Source organism: Zonotrichia albicollis, chromosome 1 (assembly GCF_047830755.1).
Source record: "Zonotrichia albicollis isolate bZonAlb1 chromosome 1, bZonAlb1.hap1, whole genome shotgun sequence".
In the NCBI taxonomy this organism is placed as follows: Eukaryota; Metazoa; Chordata; class Aves; order Passeriformes; family Passerellidae; genus Zonotrichia; species Zonotrichia albicollis.
Window position 1 is genome coordinate 36,088,585 of NC_133819.1, and position 22,959 is coordinate 36,111,543.

Genomic DNA, 22,959 nt, shown 5'->3' on the forward strand with positions numbered 1-22,959 from the left:
GCAGGATTTGAAGGATCAAATTCTTACCATTCACAGAAAATGGAACCACAATGTCTTCTCTCTGCAGCTGATATATTTTAATAGTTCCCACATTCTGGCATCAGCTAGGCTTTTACAAGTTAAAAACAAAGATAGGTTGGCACAAACCTACCTGGCATAGTCAAACAAGTTACATAAGTGCTATCTGAAGCACAGTTTGAAAAATACCTCTTGTAATTTGTATATATCTAGAAAGAAATAAGGGGTTTTTTTTTTGTATTTGGCAATATTATAGTCCTGTTTGTGGTGAGAGGTTTCTTTGGTTTTAATTTATTTATTTAAACAACTGTTCCTCATCTGCACTTATTTCAGCAGTGTAGCACCAGATTCTGCTGCTCCCACAGCTATCATCTGAGTTACTGTTACTGGATTAAATCTAGTTTGCAGTTTAAAAGAGCAAAATGGGGTGAAATAATGAGTATATTATTATTATTGTTACTCTAATTTTGACAGTGTTTGTGTAGTACAACATCAGAGAAAAAGATGGTTCCTGCCCTAAAGAACCCATAGTTTCAGAGTCTCCAGCTGCAACTCTTCGAGCTCATTGTCTGTTTCTAGGGTTGTGCACTTTGCCTCTTGCAGATCCTCCCACATACCCAAAACCTCCCTTACCATTTCAGTGGTTAAGTAACTTGTGAGAAGCAGGAAAGCAAGTTGCCTGTGTGCATGCTTCAAGTTGCTGTTACTCTAACAACCTTTTTTCATGCTTTTTCATCTCTAAATTTAGCTACTAAAGCCAGAGTCTGGCAGACTGGGGGACACAGCAAACACTATGCACAGACTGTATATAATCACTCTCAAAAGAACAGCACAGATTACAAGACAGTGTAATTACTATTCTGTAGCCAAATGAAGTTTATTTTATGAAATTGCACCTTTTCAAGTCTAATAAATCATTAGAATAATTCATTCTAGACCAACACATGCAGCACAAAATGAAAAGTATTATTTAAGGGCTGACACCAAGAATTTGAAAATCTGTTCATGTTAGGATGTATTTGAACAGATGATGTTGCAGGCACAAGTCAGGCACAAGTACACCTTAAATCTGAAATGCAATCTTTAAAATAGTAGCCTCTATGCCATTTAATGAGAACATACTGGAGAACCATGAGTTAGGAATGCGAATTCAAGTATAGAGACTCAGAAATGTACTGTACAGATACTGGCACTGTCATTGAGACACAATGATGACACTATACTGAGCTTCATGAAATTACAGACAAGTTATGCCATGGTAAATACTGATTCATTTTCAGATACAGGAAATTTCATAAAACAGGAAATATTCTATATTGTTTAGTTGAGATAAATGACATCCAGTTTTATTCCCTGGATCACATACATAAAATCTGATTAAAGTAACAATCAGTTTTTGTGCTTATATAGATAGTTTTAAAGTTTTAATCATCCTAGTTCTCAGAAATTATACTTCCAGTATTCTAGTCAAAAAGCTTTCCCTCTTTTTTGAGAAAACAGCACAAGCACAACCCAAAAAGTTTGTTAATTCTTTCTTTAATAAAGCGGGCTAAATGTTCTTCCAGAGTAAAGATACAAAGCTCCACGACTAAATCAATACCCAGTCAAAATATGATGCTGCCTTTCTGCAGAACATACAACTGACATGACATGCAAGAGACTTTAAAGTAATAAATATTTATTACCTTATAAAGTAAATACAGTAAAACAGTCTCAGATGGGCAATCTTAACGCTGCATCAGTTTTTGTCAGCAATTTGCAATGCTAATAATTTTTCTATCCAATTACTGTTATCCATGAACATTATGAGCAGGTCATTTCCAGAGAAAATGAATAATCTTGTATTTTAAATGACAATTTCTCTTTCACTATATTCTTAACATAACACAAAACAGGGTGATGATTTGATGTTTTTTCTAACTTACAAGTTTCTAACTTAATGAATATACTAAAATACTTTTCATTATCTCTGCACTATGATCAAATATCAGAGACAACATATTTAAGATGTGAAAGGACATGGTACAATCAAACCAGATTAATTTACTGGAGTTACTCTGATCTTATTTGTATAATTGTCTCTCTGCTTTTGGAGATTTTTATCATATCCCATGGCATGATACGCATTCAGTTTATCGGTATTCACTGATTCTTAGAAACTCCCCAAATCTTCATAAACTACCGTTTTAAAATATGCAACATTAAAGATACAACTAATTTACAAAAATAAAAAAACCTGTACAAATCACACTCTTTCATTGGCAATGAGACTGTTCAAGAAAACAGCAATGTGATCCCTGAAACAACCCACTAGAATAGAAATCAAAAGACTGATGCTTAAAAAAATAAAAAAGAAGTAAAAACATTTTCTCCTGCCAAGCTAATGGAATCTTTGAATGTTTATGTATCACAGAATATAAAACTTTTCTCTCTGTCCCCAGAATATTTCTTTCCTCTTTCCACAGGTACTTCTTCAACAGCCACCCTTTGCTGATGGTGCCACAAGCCTTGCTGTATAGGTTAAAGCTAGAAAAGCTTGAAAGGCTTAAATAAATCAACCAGCCACCCCATCCCCTGGCATTCATGCAAACTCAGGGTAATAAAATAAACTGGAGACAGGCATGTATGCTGAATTCCAAAGTGATCTTTTATGAAGCTTAAAGTAAACACCTCTCCAAAATGTTATGCATTTAAGATCTTTCATCCAAACAGTCACCTGACTGCATCACTCTGTTGCAGAGAGGCATGATGCTATGCCTGCTCATAACATTCTAGTATTTTAACATTTTACAAGGCACAAATAATCTCTGAAGAACTACATGGTGGCATTTGAACATGTAAGGATGGCAGCTACCACATAATTACATGACAATTAACTCTTCAGTTCAGTCACCGACACAGACCTTGTAAAATCTAAGACCAGCAAATTACATGTCACCTCATCTTTGGGATACAGTACTTCATTTACAATTACAGACTACGCAGCAAATATCTACAATTTCATAACTTTGAACAAACACAAGCTTTGCCATGCAAATAGGAAGTTGTTGCATGGTATAATGTATATGCATCTTAAAAGCAAATGATGCTTTTTTTTGCTGCTGTGACAGAGTGACATATTAACATTCCTTCCTCAAGCTAACTCTGTGTAGGTCCTGCAAGAGGAGTGGTTTACTCACCACCAGTTGTTTTCTGAATTCCAACAGAGGTGACAGGGATCAGAGAGCACAGAAACCCCCCTTATCTACTTGAAGAAAGCTGTTATTAAAAGTACTATGGACTTGATGGGAAAAAAAATACACTTTTCCATAGAAGAACAAGTAACAAAGTTAATTAGAAACTTTCTGTTGGTTAACGCTGCTGCACCATTATGTTTCTTGTGATTAGAAATACGGAAATCATATAGCAATATATGTAAACAGAGTCTATAGAAGATAATAGCAATGAGACATAAAGTGCTTTTAATTATGAACATTTCATTTCACTTTGCAACCTTCCCTGGTAAGTTATCATACTTGGGCTAGCTTTAGTTCAACCAGCTCAGGTCTACATTATGAAATACTGCTATTTCTCTTGCACCTACTTATTGACTGCGGTAGTCTGAGCAAAATTAAAAAAAATCATGCCAGGGGAAGTAAAAGTAGACAAAGATAAAGAAGGAAAGTGTTGAACTGGGAATTCTCAAGGGGGAAAAGTAGAGAAAGGCAAATAGGGCTCTGTTGGGTAGGTCCCCATTCTCAAGGAGCTTGTCACATCGTCTCCTGTAAGCACTGAGGAACAACTACACAAACCTCCGCCCTGAACACACCTCAGGCTATTGCAGGATGAAAATTAAGAAACTAGGATTCCTCAAGGGACAACAAACTTCCTACCAGGATGATGCTTTTAATCTTTTTGATACTCATTCCCTACTTCTCTAATCACAGTATCTGAAGAAACAGTACCCTTTCCTACACAGAAAACCCAGTCAAGCACATTTTGTAAAAGGACATTAATAAATCTAGCCTGTCTTTCCTGCATCAGGTCTGATGTCAGGTATCCACACATTTTCATTATGGTATCTAGCATATACATACTCTATGCTTTGGGAAGGCATCACTTCTATAGTAACAAAGCTCCTATGTAGGGTAACAGCATAATTAATAATAACTGTATATTAGAACTGGGTTTTACTGGGTCTTTATTTAAGGCAGTTATTAAAATGTATATATTATTTTTTTAAAGTAGCAAATTTATGTCTTTTTTTGTTTGTTTGCCTTTTTATTTTAATTTAGGCTTTTGGCAGCTGAAATGGGCTACCTTTATCTATTTTCTGTCCTTGTAATCCAAAGAACTATCCAACCCGTGAAATCACAGAAATTAGAGCTGAGTTGTAATGACGGATTTCCCAAACTCTCCCAACCTGTTTCCTTAGATGTCCAGTGGGCTGACAATAGCAAAGTCAGAATCTTTGCTGTTATTACTACTGTCATCATCAGGGCTGGAGCTGAGGTTGCTGGAGGAGGCTGAAATGGAACCCATCAGAGGGTCGGAAAATATCAAAGAGGAACGAGATGGAGCTTCTGCCTTCACTGCTGCCTCCTTGTGTGGCTGAAGGGGCTGCACCGGCTCTGGAGCAGCACTTTTACTTCTCTCCTCTTCTTTGGAAACCATAATATAGTCATCAGCGCTCTTGCTCTCACTAGTGCTTGCATCAGTTGTAGTCTGTGAAACAATGGCACAGAAAAGACTTGAAGTGAGCACCAGCATCATCACATAACGAGGCTTATGAAGCATGTCAGACATATGGGAATGGGACAAAGGAATAATTATTATCCAAAAGTGGCAATGACTAAATAAAGTGAAAAATAAAGTGGATATTAACTTTGGATGACATCATTTGTTATTTCACAGAATCACAGAATATTCTGAGCTGGAAGGGACTCACAAGGACCATCGAGCCCAGATCTTAAGTGAACAGCTCCCACAGAGATCAACCCACAGCCTTGGCATATTAGCACCATGCTCTGACCAACTGAGTTAATTTAAAAAAGCATAAAATGTAACACTCTAAAAATACTTTTTTTGGTCTAACAGTCTTACATGTCTCATCATCACAGTGCATCCAGGTGGTGACCACAGCAGCCAAGCATCACACACATACATTATAGTCAAGACTTTCAGCAATTACAGTGGGTTTCTGTAGTATTTAGTGAGATGGTTTTGAGAAATTTTTTGCTGGTTTGCATTTTTGCTGGTTTGCATGTACAATAGCATTTTGGAACTTGTCAGGAGAATGGTGTGAAATAGAATTTCCTAGTAAAACCCTGACTTGTGAAATCTAAACCACCCATAGACCTGGTTTAGTGTGCACCAGTTTGGGTTCAAAAAATCAGCGCTGCCAGAGCTTCCAGGGTTAGTGTTGTTGACTATTTCCTAACTCTTCCAGAAAATGAGGCTCTGGGAATCCCAATTCTGTCTGGTTAGATCTTGGGAAATGTGTGTCCCTGTGCACTTAGGTAGTAGCTCAAGACCATGCATTAGTGCATCAGAAAAATATGAAGCCTCAGTCTTATATTCCATTATACTAGCCACACTCAGATTCCTAGCTTTTCCAATCAGAGCTATATGCAATTAGAAAGGGAGACTGCCATACACAGTAGAGTGGGATTTCTCACTTGTTGACAACTGGCAGCCTTTCAGCTTGGTTGCAACCCAAAAGGACAACACTTTGTCTCCTGCTGCAAGAGCTGCACTCAGCTCCTGTCTAGTGCTTCGTTCCTCTGGCAAGAACATGACTGCTTTCTTGGTTGCTTCCACACAGGTTTTTTTCAGAGTAATAATGCAACCTGCCAAACAGCCTGTAGGTACAAGCATCCTGAAGCGGTGTGGTGCTGAAACCAATATATTTGATTACACGAATCCAAGAGTGAGAAAAAGGAAAAGTACAGGGAAATGTGTACAGCCACACTTGTGGCAATACAAGCCCTTCAACTGTGACCCTTCCACAAAAAATAAAAAAAGAAGAAAAAGAAGAAAAAAAAAAAAACTTCATTCTGGGATGAAAAGAGATTATAAGTATTACAAAAATGAAAAAAGAACCCAAAAAACAAGCAGTTATAGAAAAGAAAAATCAGGAATAATCTGAATGAGATAAAGGCAAACCTACATCATGGTATATAAAATTGGAGTACCACAAGCATGAGCAAGCCACACCTGCAGTTACAGAATCCACGACCACCAGCAAAATTTCTTTTGCAAAATTTATCATTACAGGTGAAAATGACTTTCTTGTTTTGACTACTGATTATAGATCAGAATGTTCTTGTAGCTCAGGAGGCAAAACCCACCTGTGATTATGAAGGACTGTAAGATGAAATGAGAGAGCTGGAAGTCTTTGGTTGTCATTTGCATGCTCATTACAAATTGTTAGAAGTCACAATGAAGATAAATCTCAGCTGAATGGGAAAATATATTCAAATACAGAATTGTGCCCAAATTTATATTAATAAGGCTTCAAATATCTCCCTTTCTAGTAAATTCTGAAATATCCTGCTCTCATAATTTATAGTTTTTGTATGTTATCTACAAGTATTAATATTACGATAGGTTTAATAACATATAATATTCTGTTTTGTAATGAACTAATTTTACCACTTTATAATTCAAATGGAAGTATCTTGAGTCCAAAATTTTACCTGTCCCAATGTAAGACAGTCGTCACATTGATAGAAATTGACATTTATTATTTTTTGTAGTAACTCCGTTTTCACAGAAGACTTAATACAATTCATACAAAACACAGCAGATTGGTTTTAGAAGATCAACAACTAGCCTCTTCTGAGTGTTATCAAAATTGATCTCCAACCCTTCTGATACATGCAGAACCAGAGTAGTTCAAATGTCAAAAACTGCAAGCAGTTTCCATGAAGTTAAAACCACAGAGTTCTATCCTACAAGGAGAGACTCTTCCCTGTTTAAACACTTCTGAGCTGAGGCATCATTTGTTAGTAATTAGCCTTTTGCTTTCATCTTGTCTGTTTGAAATGCTGTCTTCATGAGCTGTCAGTGAGTCAGCTGCCATCACCAGGGGGCTGAGGACACAGGCAGCACACAACCGTGGCTCTGCTCCAGCAACACAGAACCACAGAATAGTTTGGGTTGGGAAGACCTTTAAAGGTCACATAGTCCAACTCCCATGGCGAGACACGGGGACATCTTCAACTAGAGCAGGTTGCTGAGAGCCCTGTCCAATTGGACCATCAATGTTTCCAGGGATAGGGCACCCACCACCTCTCTGGGAAACCTGTCCCAGTCTATCACACCCTCCTCATCATTAAAAAATTTCTTCCTTAGATCTAATCTAAACCAACCCTCTTTTAGTTAAAAATCATTGCCCCTTGTCCTATTGCAACAGGCCCTGATAAGAAATTTGTTCCCATCTCTGTTTTAAGCCCCCCTTTCAGTACTGAACAGCCACAATTATTAGGTCTCCCTGGAGCCTTCTCTTCTCCAGGCTGAAAATCACCAACTCTCTCAGGCTGTCTTCATAGGAGACGTGCTCCAGCCCTCTAATGATCTTTGTCACACAGCTCTGGGCTTGCTCCAACAGGCCCATGTCCTTTCTGTGCTGGGGACCCCAGAGCTGGATGCAGTGCTCCAGGTGGGGTCTCACCATAGGGGAGCAGAGGGAGCAGAATCCCCACTCTGAATCTGCAGGCCACACTGCTTTGGATGCACCCCAGGGTACAGCTGGATTTCTGGGCTCAAGTGCCAATTTGGGAAATGTCCAGCCTCTCATCCACTAGTATTCCCTAGTCCTTCTCAAGAAGGGCTGGTCTCAATCCCTAATCTTCCAGCCTATATTGATACTTTTTTGGGAGCTCTAAATGCCATAGTCAAAATTTCAGAACTTTGTTCCCATCCCCCTGCCCTGTACAACAGAAATATACATTTCTCTGAACAACCACCGCCACATAATTCACCTGGCCACTTTCCACACTTCTATTTAAAAGCTCTCAGGGAATGCAGTACTGCCTCATTTTTCAAAATTATACACTTTATTATTCCAAGCTATCAAGAATCCTTTATTTCAGTCCTCACAGCCCTCACACCTCCACCTTGCGTAGGGTGACACAGATCTTACTTAGTGAAACACTCGCCCAGCAACATCATTATTTTTGTTTCTGGCACTCCCCAGTTTCCTAAATTCTGCTTTCAAGAGTGTGTTCTAGTGCAGTTGAAAAAGCATTCTGCTCTTTAATAAAGGAAAGAAAACCACTCATCCCAGTTTCTTGTTGTAACTGTTGAGCTTCTCAACACTACTCTTCACGCCACCCACACTTTTTGGTTTGGTTAAGGAGACCTACAGCTCACTGAAGTAACAGAGAAACAGCAAAGCAGAGATATTGACCCCAAAATCCTATAAAAGAGCTGCCTGTAAATGTTTGCCTATCCCTAGCATACACTGGTATTTTGGAACTGATATTTCCAGAGGTAAAATACCTCCTTCCTTCTTCTTTTGCCTGTTTCTGTTTCAGGAAACTCACGCTGACGTGAAGCATGTTTTCTCCCATCTGCTGCCACTACTGAATAAATGAAAAATGACAGAATTATACTTCCAGTAGCTTTGAAAGTTAACAACCTTACGCCCGTTGCCATATGGCTTCTCCAAACAATTTTTCCTGATGAATATCAGCTACTAGGACCAGGCTTATTTCATTTGCCTTCACACTGTGAATGAGTTAAAACTAACTGCAAGGATACAAATCAAGAAAGCTTAGAAGAACAGCAGCTCATTTTGCCTCCTTCTTTGAACAGACATAAAGGCAAGATAATGTGTTAATTATCATTCATTATTTAGCAACAGAAGCCTTCTGTTTGTCAACTGCATGCTGCTACCAAAGCCAAACATTCCAAAAAATGCTTGATTCCTTTTAGCCTTTATCTTAATATTTTTGCATTTTTAATTTTGCAGCTTTTCTTTCTAAAAAGGGGCTATACCCTTATCCTCATTTTGCAGAAAGGAATTTTGATACAAAAAAGAGGAAGAACACTTTTAAAAAAAAAGCTAACATGATAAATAATTTATACTTATATAACAGCCAGGCTCAAAAGACCAGATTTTAATCTCATTTATAGAATAGCTACACCTATAAGTGTTTCAGCTGTCCTAGAAAATAACCCTATAACTCCAGCAAAGAATAATCTCTACAGTACAAATCACACCAAACAGAATTACCGGCATTACCAAAGCCACAGAAAATGCAAATAGAATAGAAATTTATTTAGCAAGAAATGCATTAAAATAGCTAGAAGTGGTTGTTTTTCAATCCTCCTGCAGCTCTCTGTGAGTACTCCCAGCATGACCCAGGGCATCAGTGCAGGACCCCTTTCTTCAGCAGAGCTAAAAACCTGGGCTGTGGCCTGGTTTGGGCCAACAACTGAGCCCAACAATTAACAGTCTAATATCACACTCCACTATTCCACATTTTTATTGTTCTGTATTTTATTAAAAGGGGTCCAAAGCTCTCCTCTTTTTGTTTGATTTTATGCATGGTGGTTAAAGATGAAGGGCTTGGAAACAACACAGACTAACTAGGGGCTAGTTAGACAGACAGACAAACGATCCCTAATCAACTAACTAAGGATACCACCCGTCCTCCTGGAGTACCATTTCTAACACTAATATTTTTCTTTCCGTCAGAGGTGCTGTTGCTCATTATCATAATTGGAAGTTCCCAAAGATAAGAGGAGAGGAGGCTAATCCATATGGATGTGCTGCACCTCCAAACATAAACCATGCAGTGCTAATGCCTCATTAATGCTCTGCAGCAGCTCAGCTTGTACAACCTCTACTCATGTTGCTCATAGTTGACTTATGAGCAGCCTTGAAATTGTGGGTCATGGATGCTACCCAGCTCCTGGGGCTGGATGTACATACCCTGACTACACACTGGGATAAGCCCAGACCTCACTGTATATTGCCCTGAAAATCTGCACTGGAGAGAAATCTGTGCAGAGCAGGCTTCAGCTGTACACTCTCAATACCCAAGGAGCCCCAGCACATCCAAGACACGTGGTTTAGACCAGACTCTGAGTAAGGGCTTTTCCAGCATCAGTAGGGTCTGCTCACACACACCCACACCACACACAGCTTGCTGTCATGTTATATGGTATTCTACCTTCTAGTTTCTAGAAGTAAAAAATCAACAAAAAATATTACCATTTTGGAAAGAAAACAAAAGTTATGTCATAGAAAAAACTAGGAGATCAAGGGCAAAAATACGAACACTCCAATATGCTGTATCAGTTTAACCTATGCCTTTATTATGGCAGAAAGTAGTGATTGTAATGATTGTAATGACAACAGCTAAGCAAGAAATGAAAACTCTCTAGCAAAGCTTTGCTCTTCACCATTACTGAGTATAAAAAAATAAATCTCGGAATTGCCTCTAATACCAAAAGACAATTAAAATATATATTTTTAACATAGAATGTTCTAACTCAGGGGGATTGTGTGTAATAAATCAAAATGACCCTGTGTCATTACTTGAAAATGAATAAATATTTCCTGTAGTTCCTAAGTAAACTTGTCAAAAGTGAACTGACTGCAGACTCAGACTTTGAGGTGATAATGCTGCCACTGATTTATGAGTGTGAGTATCAGCAGCAGGATGGCAGACTTCATAGAACTCCAACATAGAAATGAGCAGGCACAAAAGTACTTATTTTTAAGATCACGTTTGGGTTGGACTGAGGCTTAGACTGAGAGGGCCCTTTGTCTATGAACCTGTCCTATGACTGGATGCTTTGTATGTGAAAACATTGTTTACAGATTCAAGGAGAAAGTCAATACAATGAAGTAGAAGGTAAAAGCAACCTCCTTGCTATTTCCTTTTTGGCACAGGCCATGAATACACTGCAATGCAGTTAATCAGCTCTTACATAATGGGATCCTGGAGGACAAGGACAATGAGAATAATCATGTGGGAACATTTGGTATGGGAACATTTACCTGCAATTTTTACTTTTTTTTTCGTTGGAAATTAATCTGTGATTCTGTGATTCAACAGTGTTAAAGAACTCCCCTTAGACTTAAATATCTGTGTGTGGAACATAAGGCTACAATAAAAATAATTAATCAGAGCAGGGCAGTAGCTAGAGATACACTTTTAACCCACTCTTCATATGGACCAGGAATGCTGGTGTGTCCCACATAATGTCTGGACATGCTAGAGGAAATCTCCAAAAAATGGAAGGCCATCAATGGCCTGCTTGAAATGTTTTTATTTTACCTGTTGTCCTGAGATGAACTGTTGCTTTGTCATGACAGGTCCCTTTAGAACATCACCTGCCGCCTTGTTCTGATTATTGGAACAGTAATGGTCATCAGCAATAGTAATTTGCTCATTTTCTTCAGCTTCCAGCTGGCTCTGGTTGAAACGCAATGAACCTTTCAGGATATCCTTGATCTGTTGTTGAATAGGAAAGGAAAGGATGTAAGTTAAAAACTGGGAGGAACTCTACATTTTCTAAAGCTCTGTGCAGACTGCTTTCATACACCATTTCCCCAAAATATTTGCTTTGAAAAGATAGGAAGCAAGTCAATATTCAGACCTATATTGGCTAAAGATAGAAAATACCGTGAAATGTGGTTTCTATTAGAGTCTGGAGAACAACTATCCAGGAAATCTAAAAAGAATAAAACTGTTAAGATTACTCCCTGCCTCATTATAGATTTAACATATGACACATTGCTCTTCATAAAATGTATTTTGAGGGAGCAGAGGGCAGTATAATCAGAGCTACAGATGCTCAGCAGCATTCTCATTTTATGTATGCAGCATTTTTTCCTTTAATTCAATGATATTCAAGTGTTGTCACAATGAAATAATGGGGACACAGGCATAGCTGTTGTCTAGCAAGTACATTTGGCATTAAGAAAAATGATAGCATGGCTTAAGTCCAGCACTTAGTGTTGCACTTTAGTTTTGATCTGAGGCCTCCAAAACTTCCACAGGAGCAAATACTGTGCAAATTGTTTGAACTCTTTATAGCAGAGTTTTATTGTTACAAATAAAAATACACCACAAGGTTTGATGCACTAGTAAAACAGCTACAAGAAGACAAAATAGCAGTATACAAAAAGAATAAATAGGAGAAAAAAAGGAGAAAGGATTAATAACTTTGAAGGGCACAAGAAAGTTAAACTATGCAATAGTAATACCTGCTTCAAACCAGCCAAGGAAACCAGGATTTCATCTTCTTTTTCCAAGCGTTCTTGCAAAATTACTTCCTGAATATTTCCTGTAACATTGAAAGAAAGATAAAGAGAGAAAACATCCTAAATAAACTCAAATGTGCTGTTACTTACTGCTGACTGATGCCTTCAAAACAAATTTCTGTGACCTGCAAACACAATTCCATATCCAAACCTAGAGACTGACAACCTTATTATCTGCAGAGGTGAGGCCAGCCTGAGCCTGGCACTGCTGCCAGGAAGCCTCCAGCAATGCTCTGCTCCTGCAGGACTTCTGTTGCCCCTGTGTACCAAGGAACTCAGGCTACTACTGGCGCCTAGAAGACCACACCAGCCTCTGTGTTACATACAGTTTTGAACTTAAAAATGGTTTAGGAAACATTCAAAACCAAAGAAATCTGCTACAGCTCACAGAAAGGCTTGGGTAGAAGCACAGCAATCTTCATCTTGATCCCATGGCCATTGCAGATGCTAGAATGCTCCTCCTTGTAGAAGGACTACAAAAAGTTTCATTCCCCTCCTATTCTGTTCTTTTAGGTAAAAGACCCAGGGCTGAGCAAAACTTATCTGACAGAAGGAGCAGTGCAGTACCAACACTTCAGGAGACTCTTGCCTTCCATACCCACAGCATGGTCCTTCAAGGACGCATTTCACTACCCTGGTATGGAGTGTTTGCAGGAAGGCAACCCCAGGCGATTCCACACTCCAACACAGACCAGAGAAACTACAACTCCAATAACTCTGCAGACTCACTTCATTCTCTGGCCTCCCAGCTCCTGATTTCTGACTCTTTAAGAAAACAGCAAAGATTCCTAGAGACAGATTGGCAGAATGAGATTGTATCTGTCACCTGAAAATGACAGGATACTCCTTTGTGCCACTCCTGTCTTACATACACAGACTGAGCCCAAAGCCCTCAGTGACAGTCGTTATGGAAGAATGCTTTGCTGCTCATGAGAATGTGTATTCCAGGTATTTCACAATTAGAGCTTTGTACAATTAATCCACATCTGCATTGCATTTGTTTGTCTTTAACAACATCCTGCATGTTCAAGGCCCAAATCAGTGAAAAGCCACAACTGCTGTTAACAGATGATCCTGACAAGGACAAATATGATGACACTGCCAACTCTGACACAATATGAAGTTTCAAGTAAGTAAAAGCATTGAGTAATTTGATATGAGTTTTGTGTTTACAGAATAAATAGCAATATAATGAGATGTGGGAGACAGGACAAGAAGAAAGATTAGAAGTGGAGAGGTAGATTTAAAACTCGTGTAAAAGCACAAGTTTGAAATTGAGTTGGGGCCAGAAATCAGTAATGGGTAAAAAGGAGGAATGGAAAGGGTGAAGAGGAGAAAGGAACCACGCCTAAGTACTAAATGAACCTCTAAAAAGCAATCTGAGACACAGAAGGAATGAAAGAGTCTAGAACCATGAAAGGCAACAGCTGACAAAAGTCAAGGTGATGTGATCAAGGTCAAGAGTATCAGTGAAGGTACCATAACTCAGCTTTGCACAAGCAGCCTGCCTGAACAAGATCTATGCTCACATTATTTAGCACACTTTATTTACTATACTACAGTGGCAATGTCCTGCAGCAATGTTGTACAATTGTCAAATTGTTGTACAAATGAACAATTTTACATGAGAAAGACACTGCATTATGAAGGCCAGAAATAATAAAAAAACAGATCTTTCTGCAAATATGTAGCATGTTGAATTGCAAAAATCCATAATTATCGCAACATTTTACTTGCTTTTTATTTTATATCTAAATTATCTATTTCCTCAATTTGGTAAGTAAAATATATTAATATTTATTAATAAAAGAATAACTTACATTCTGTTTTCCACTGTTTCAAAGAATGCATGATTTCCTTCTTTTAAAAGGTCCATAATTTGAAACATCAGAAGTCCAAAGCCTTCATAGGCAGGACAGCCATGCCTGACCACAGCCTGAATCACTGAATTCAACAGTCTTTTCCATTTCTCAGCATTAGAAAGGAAAGTATTCCATAGTGTGTGATCCCCACATAAATTAAACCATACATTAAAAAACTAGGGCATGCACACGAACTAGGCAGCTGGACCAAGAAAATAATTCCAACCTGCTGAAGACTAAATGAAGGAAATATAAAAAATTGGGAGGACAAGAGCAAGAAAACAAAAGCTGAAAGGTATTCCACATGATGTGGAAATACTCTACTATTATTACTGACCTTTAGAGATGTTTTGTGAATCAGTATTTAAAAATATAAGGAAAATAATTTATCCTCACTGTAAAACCCAGCTGAAACCATGTTTGATGAGCCAGTACATAGAGAAATTTTTAAAAAAATTATGAATGGACTATGATAGTTACCCAGCAGTAAAAATTAATAGAAATGTTTGTATCATCACATATTTACTTTAGCAAAATTAATGCCAGATTTTAATATTAGTTTCAGAGGAAAAAAGATTAGGAGCAAAAAGGTAGGAAATACGGCAAATAAGTAGCAACTGAGGCATAAAGGCATAAATTGGGATGTCTTTCTCTTGTGCAATGAAACAGAAAGGAAGGTAGAATTCCTTGTGGAATTGGCAATGAATCCTTTTCTTAAATATGTCCTTGAACTGCATATGGCTTCTAATCTGCTGGCTTCATCTCTTCTGAATGCAAAGTTTTTTAACTTTCAAATAAGTGGAACATAAATTTACCAATGCTCATTCTTCTTCCCTGGCTAGTGAGTAGAGAGGAATTAAGAAAAATAATCCTAAGTGAGTGAAGTATATGGGCAATGTGATTTTGCATGAGTGCCTCCTTGATCACATCCTTCTGCTGGGACCCCCCTTTGAAATCCACGTGACTGGAAAGAGACGTGAGAAGAGGAGGGATGAAAAGAAAGTTGGCTTGTGCTCTGCAGCTGCTCTCCTGTGAATGGATGCACCAGGGCACAGCATCCTCACTGGGGGACTCTCATCCAAGGTTTTCCCACTGCTGGGGGGACCACATAGGGCAGTCAGTTGCTGAGATCAAGAGGGAAAACAAGCTCTCAAGTGCAGAAAAAAGCTTGTTTTTCTTTTCTGTATCTCAAAAGGTACCCTTGCAACTGGAAATACCTTAAAAGATAGTATTTCAAGAGTGCTATATTGATATATATTGATATTATATTACTCAGCTGAAGGACTTTTACTTTAAGCTGAGATGTATAATTTAATTATTCCTTCACAGAAGATGTTATTGCATTTTGAGAGAAGTGCTTCATGTATATGAATGAATTTGCCACATATTGATTTTTTTCCTTATCTGTTGCTATATATCAGTACCTCACAGCTGTTTTTTTTTTTAATAAAAAAGTAACTATCTTAAAAAAACCCTGCAGATGTCAATTTGGAAGTGAAAACACCTTCCTACCTTTAAAAAAAAACAAACATTGATACAATGAATCAAAAAACCAGATTATGTGATTTCTATATTATTCAAATCTGAGTCCAGTTTGATTCTGTGCTATAAATCTGTTGGCATAGCTGTTGTTATTCAAAAGTTATCAAAATCCTATTGTACAGAGTAAACAAAGGTTAAGGTCAGATATTCCTGACTGCTTTGTTTGTTTTTTTTTTCTTTTTTTCAAGATTTCATTTAGCTGATGCCAAATGTTTTCTGCAGAAAAAGACAATATTTCGTTATTCAATGAAGTTCTTAACAGAGGAAAACAAGAAGTGAATTTTGCAACTTCTCACCTGGTGATCAGAGCACTGCTGTGAGATGTACGAGATACCAGACTGCCATTACAAGACTCTGGATTTGTTTCAAAAGAGTGCTAACAAAAGTCTGACTATCACAAAATGAACTGTCATACCCTGACTATGAGCCTGACTAAGCCTCAGAAATACCAGAGCTGTTAAACCAGTTATTCTCTTCAGAAGTCAGCAACATTATCCACTTTGATGGATGCCCTCAAACCAGATTCACATCTCAAAGGATGCCTTTTATATAATGGATTAGAATTAATTTTGGGTACTTATTCTCAAATGAGCAGACCTGTTTAAGTTTGATAGATACCAGACCAGTAAATCAATAATTACTTCCTGAGTGAGACTGTGATCAGCTGCCTGGATATACTTTAAATCCAACTACAACTACAGAGCAGGAAGATGCAAATGATTGCGTTCATGTTCTTTTTTAAAAAATGTGGGGAAAAATTATGGCAGGTAGTGAATTTGTTAGCAACAGTTGAAACAGCTAAAAAGTAAGATGAAATATATTTTTTATTTCTTGCTCTTACAGTTATGGCAAATTGTGAATCACTTCACATGCACACTCAGTGAAGAAGTACTTTAAAAAATCACGACTTCTATTCCCTTCCCCTAAATTAATTGCTAAATTTTAAACTGAAGACATGCTATCTATAGCAATGAAAGAGGAAAAACATCCACAGCAGCTTCTAGCAGGAAAATTAGATAAAGCTTATGCTCTCTGATGATTGAAATGCTCTACATTCCATGATGGTGTGAGCAGTCACTGCTGAGTTCCCAGGCCAGGGAAAGGGGCTACTCCAAACATTCCTCTCTGAATGTGGAAAAGCTGTTAGGTTTGGAATAATTATTTTAGAGGCTTATTAAATACAGTAACTTTCACTGAAAATATTGCTTGCATTCAATACAGATTTTGCAAGAAACCCAACCACCCAACCGGAGCTGCACTAAATGAATGGGAAAACTTGTCTGCTGTAGACAAGGTCCCCTCAGGCATCTCTTCATGCCCATCCATCCAGAAGACAAATCTGCACCTTTCCCCTTCCACCGAGGAGGTGGGAGACAAACACCCTGCCAGATGAAGGCACAAAGCACACTTGACATAAAATCAGATGGATGTGGAGAAAACCAAACTTCTCTGAGGTTTTGTTTTTTCTCACTGCTGCTTTTGCAGTGCATCTCCCTCCTAATGATTTCTATTTTAAACTGGTCTCCGTGGGGCCTTTCCAGGAAGATGACTCCTGCTGAGAGGAGCTAACTCGAAATAGCTGCAAGCTGTATTATGAACGCTGCTTTTCTACTACTAGCTCCTGATCAATGACTTGTGAACAAGCAACAGGGACAGAGTCATGTTAAATCGACTTTTTTGACCCTTGGTTTCACTACTGAGAAGAGAGCTCAAACTCAGAATGCAAAAGTATTTTCTCACTTCCATCGTAAGCAGGAGCAAGGAGAGAACTGAGGGTATTACTACACCTCTTTATTTTTCCAAAACAGAAAAGCCGAATGTGTTCTCATATATGTCAAGGCACAGCCAACTCTCCGGACTCATATTCCAGTACTGCTGTATGATTGTCTTTATGAAATCAAGGTTTACAGAAAATGTTTCCAACATTCCCTGCACAATATACTAGTGACAGCAAGACTGTCTTTTCAAGAACATCAAGGGGCTAGGAGGACAGACTGAGACTTTAGCTTCTGATAATCAATCCTTCTCTCTCTTCACAATAAATACTGCTTTCCTACCTGAACTTGGTCTGATGAGCACAAAAATGAACTCTAGACCTTAACACTGCTTTGTGGCCTTTCTAGAAAGATGATGCTGTATGGCATAGCGATATTGCTGTTTAATAATGCAATTCAGGATGTTTCCAACTACTGCATTTTCCTTCCAGCATTAAAAATACAAATGAGAGGAGTTAAATTCCCTTCTAAAACAATAGTGTTTGTGATCTAAGTGTTGATGAAGGCAACACTGCTAAGTAGCCTTTCATTTACCTCACTGTGAATGCCAACGCTTCTAGTAACAATCACACATTATATTAAAAACCCCACTTAGCAACATTTGAGTCTTAAAGAACTTAAGATGCTAAAAATCTGAAATTATCTGTCAAACACTGCATTCCTCAATATATTTATTTGAATATAAATGATTTAGATAGTGTTGAGTATAAGTGATGTATTTATACTTCTGATTCACGTGTTGTGCAGAGCACCAACGCTTCACCAATATTTGAAGTGTGGCAATGCTTGCCACATCAGAGAAACAGTAGTAAAAAGTTGCCAGTCATCAACCCATAGCAGGGCACAGAACTGTAGATGTACGAAGAAGGAGATTGGTGGGGTAACGAAGTAATTCTGTCCATCTATTGCTCAAAGACACAATCAATTCTTAGCTGTCAACTCTAATTTACACACAGTACGCAGATTATGCTTAACATATACCTTACATCTGTATATTTATGGAAATAATGGGGAAACGAACAATTTAGTCCTACAGCAATTTTGCTTCTGCTAAGGTTTTACTTCCTTAAAGCTGGAAGAGAAACCAACGCCCAAGAGAAAGGAAAAGGAAAAGGAAAAGGAAAAGGAAAAGGAAAAGGAAAGGAAGGGAAGGGAAGGGAAGGGAAGGGAAGGGAAGGGAAGGGAAGGGAAGGGAAGGGAAGGGAAGGGAAGGGAAGGGAAGGGAAGGGAAGGGAAGGGAAGGAAAGGAAAGGAAAGGAAAGGAAAGGAAAGGAAAGGAAAGGAAAGGAAAGGAAAGGAAAGGAAAGGAAAGGAAAGGAAAGGAAAGGAAAGGAAAGGAAAGGAAAGGAAAGGAAAGGAAAGGAAAGGAAAGGAAAGGAAAGGAAAGGAAAGGAAGGGAAAGGAAAGGGAAGGGAAAGGAAAGGAAAGGAAAGGAAAGGAAAGGAAAGGAAAGGAAAGGAAAGGAAAGGAAAGGAAAGGAAAGGAAAGGAAAGGAAAGGAAAGGAAAGGAAAGGAAAGGAAAGGAAAGGAAAGGAAAGGAAAGGAAAGGAAAGGAAAGGAAAGGAAAGGAAAGGAAAGGAAAGGAAAGGAAAGGAAAGGAAAGGAAAGGAAAAAGGAAAGGGGTGGATTGTCAGTGTACTTCAGCATAAGAGAGACGCTCACTGAGCAGCAGGGAGGAAGCAACGGGAATTCACTGAAAGTTGCAAGGAAAGCTGTTAACCAGGTAATGAGGGGCTGTGTAAGCTTCATTATTTTAATCTCCTTTTCAGTCAGACTACTGGGATGAAAGCCTCTATAGGTGCCTACCACAGCTGGACTTTCAGGCCTGGCATGGTTGTTATAGAAAGAAAGGAGGCTTCCTCTGAGTTGAACCAGTTGTTTCTGACCTTAAAAGCTACCCTTAAGTGACAAAAAGGGGGTTAAAATTCATGGAACATGAAGAATTACACTTTTATTCTTCATATGTTAAAAAAAAAAAAAAAATATATATATATATGTATCTGTTAAATGACCAGAAGTGACGGTCTGAAAGTAAGTCTGTATAACAAATATTTCTTGTATACGATGTTATACAACAAATACTTATTTCCCAGTAAGCATTCCTACATTTGATTTAATGAATTTGCTAATGTTCTTTGTTTATATGCTATTTTTGTAGGTTAGTTTACACCATTATTCTGAACCAAATACAACAATCCATTAGACTCATGGGCCTGTGTTTGATGTGCCCTTTTATACTGATAGCATTTCTAATCACACTGGATTTATAAACCATGGATTATTTTATTTATGTCCCAAGCATAAGAGAACTCATTTAATGCATTTACTTCCTCAACAATGCTGAAGTATTTCACTTCAGCACAGGGCAGTAAAATAATTTCCATTTCATTTTATCCTTACAAAAATGTCATAACCTTTCCTCTCATCACATGACACATAAAACAAGAATTCAGTACTATCTTGCATACATTTAACAAGCACTGTGTCCAGATCTATATTGGGCAGTATGTCAATCCCTAAATACTGAGCATTAAATCAACTTCCGCCTCTCCTTTCCCCATTGTAAATGATCCTTAAAATAAAATGCATCCTTATAACAATTGCACTGACTGATAAAAGAGGAAGGAATTAAATCAGTCTAATTAAACCTTTAAAAGTGCTATTTCACACAACAACTAAAATTATACTAGCAACTATATCCTGTAAGTTTTTATTTCTTTATTTTGGTATTTTTTCTTCCTTGCTCATGGTGCTTGCAATAATCACAGTGAAAAGGTGGCTTTGAACTGTTTTTAATAAAATTTCCAAATAATATTTGTTTGGGAGATGTCAGGAAGTGCTAGTGAATATACAAGTGCCAGCACTACTTGATGTTTGTGGCAGGGATGTCCTGTGATCCCATCCAAAGAACTCTCAAAAGATTGGTTTTTGTTTTTCTTGCTACCATGATGCCATAATTTCTGGGCATTTTGTAAATGCATGTAATTTTTTACAGGCTACCTATGAAAGCTGACAGCTGGCATGCCATGCCAAAGGCAGGATGCTGGTGGTGTTTGGAAGGATGTGAGATGAAAACTTCACTTTTCAACATCTCTTCCATAATCTGCAATGGAGGGGTAGAGATGTACTGGAATACTGGTCAAGGACATGGCAACATATTACAGATAGCAGGAATGAAATTGGAAAATGCACCACAAGCAAAATACAACAGCCCTGGATGGGGAGCTCAGAGAAGGATTTATTTGTTTTGGCTTAGTGAAGCCATGATGCTTTAGTAGATGTAGGTCAGACCTAAGAGGTTTCTGTGATGTTGCCTCCAAGACAAGAAGTGATTTAAAGACCTGGATATTGAGCAACATATTTCTGAGACCCACCTGAATCTCCCTCTGGCAGCTGGTTCAAGTTAAGCAGTAACAGTATGAAGGTGAAATTAATAAAACCAGGCAGACTTATGTTTCCTCTGTATAACTGGGTACCTTTGCACATATTTCTAGGGTGTTGTGCAGAACCCTGTGAGCTAACTCTGCAGAACTGGTATGAATCCTCAGGGCTTATTAGCTCAGGCTCTGTGCAGCAAGAAAGCAGCTAAATTGCTTCTGAATCTCAGCTAGCTGGGGAAGCAACCTTCTGCATTTACACACTGCTGCCCTTAAGCAAAAGCAAGTGGGGAATGACCTTAGTTTCTCTACTTTTATAACCTGATAAATTGCCCATCAAAAAAAAAATAGTTTCTATATAAAGATCTCCATATCCAAGTTAATACGGAACCAATGTTCCTATAAATTGCTTCTCATGAGAAGGACTTACTGTGCTACTTGTGTAATTACTTGGTAAACTTTCCCACACTTGGAGGTCCAAAACCATGTTGGAAACAAATGGTAGGTTCTTCTGCCTGAGACAGTCGTGATGGATTGGTTCCTGTCCCATATAAAGAGACAGCACTTTGAAATTCAGCACTTTACTTTCTGGAACAAAATTGGCAAGTTAATATAGAACCTCCACAATCTCTCATATTGGTACTTGCCTATGGAGGGAGAGGGCTGATACTTCTCCAGGGCCTTAGTTCACTTTTTTTGTTAAGAAGCTGCACTTTAATTGTGGGCCAGTGTGGACGTGGTCCAAACCCTAAAGATATTAGAATAGCAGATGGTGTCAGATGACAGTGTCATTAGCTGGTGCCACCTGAACTGCCATCTAACAGGCTTGAGCCTGGGATGTAACAAAGCTTTGCTCTTTGAGACACTCCAGACATGCTGAAAAAACACCTCAAACTCATTCCCATGTCCCATGTGAAGGACAAAGGAGGAATCTTCCAGCAGATACTATAAGGCCCTCTGAGCGCTGTTTGTGTGCGTGTCCCTTAGACATGTTTTTCATTATCTACCCTAAGACATCGTACAGATGTCACATTTACCAGTTACAAGGAAAAATCTTTTTCTGAATGCGCTTGCTAGCTTGATGCTTTTATTTTCACATAGTGCAAGAAAGGAGGAAATAATCAAAATTCTTCAAAAAAGAAGTAACATTATGACAGGTAATAAAACTGTAATACTTAAACGGTGAATTACAGCTTTCTGAATCATTGAGCCTTGAGGAATTTATATGCACTAACAGTAGAGTATCTCCCAGAAAGAAAAATGCTTCAGAATATTACCATATTTCTGAAATCACCAGTGACAATATTATTTCCTGAAAAAGGCTAGTGCTTGTGAAAAAGTAACATCAAGAAACAGTATCTGTGATGATGCTGGAGCAGTGATAGCTATGGCAACTATACTTTTTCACTACGAGCTGAGAAATATTCTGCATTTCTTTTGTGAGCAAAGCCACATGACAGGTTTACAAGTTTGGATGTATCTTCATTTCAATAATGGAAAAATTGAACACAGGATTTGTTTTGGTTTTTTTTTTGAAAGCTATGACAACCTTGTGAAAACAGGTGGGAGAAACAGCAAAATCTACTTCCCTGTATTGCTATTTTACACACCTAAATTTTGACATTTGTCCTTGGAGGTGTTAAAAGGAATTTCCCCTGAGCAGTACTCCAGTGGTTAAGGGAGAGAGAGAAGAAAAGTAAAGCTCTTTCTAAAGCACAGCCCTAAGATGGAGAACAAGATCACAAAATTACTTTCCTCCATTTTAATAATGAACCCCATATTTCTAATTTCTACCCATATCACTTTGTAGCAATATTTCAGAACATCATTCATTGCCATGGTAACATGCCCCGATATTACAAGCAGTTAATTATGTCGTTGCCATGTTGTAGACAGTGGGGTTTATTTACAGAAGGAGATAAACATTTAATGAAAGCATCTCTGAACATATGAACAAAATAAAAACTGCCATTCTGTCCCTCATATTCAAAACAGCATAGATAATTTCATGGTTATTTTGATAATTTCTCAGCTACTACACATCATCTCTGTAATGAAGTAACTGCATCTGACTGTCATCTGGATTCCCCTAGTAAGGGAAAGAACCTGAGAAAAGACAG

At 38.2% G+C, this 22,959-nt stretch overlaps 1 protein-coding gene across 9 annotated transcripts in view; it reads right to left on the reverse strand.

The window, feature by feature from the left end:
* Nucleotides 1-865: 865 nt before the first annotated feature.
* The window catches only part of TBC1D5 (TBC1 domain family member 5), a 315,747-nt gene continuing 293,653 nt past the window's right edge, over nt 866-22,959 (reverse strand). For all 9 annotated transcript variants that reach the window (XM_026798892.2, XM_074538136.1, XM_074538133.1 and 6 more), the window contains 3 exons: nt 12,227-12,306; nt 11,295-11,471; nt 866-4,722 (listed from right to left, as the gene is read on the reverse strand). In XM_026798892.2, the coding sequence (XP_026654693.2) occupies nt 4,429-4,722; nt 11,295-11,471; nt 12,227-12,306 (551 nt within the window). In that variant the 3' untranslated portion in view covers nt 866-4,428. The remainder of the gene's footprint in view (nt 4,723-11,294; nt 11,472-12,226; nt 12,307-22,959) is intronic.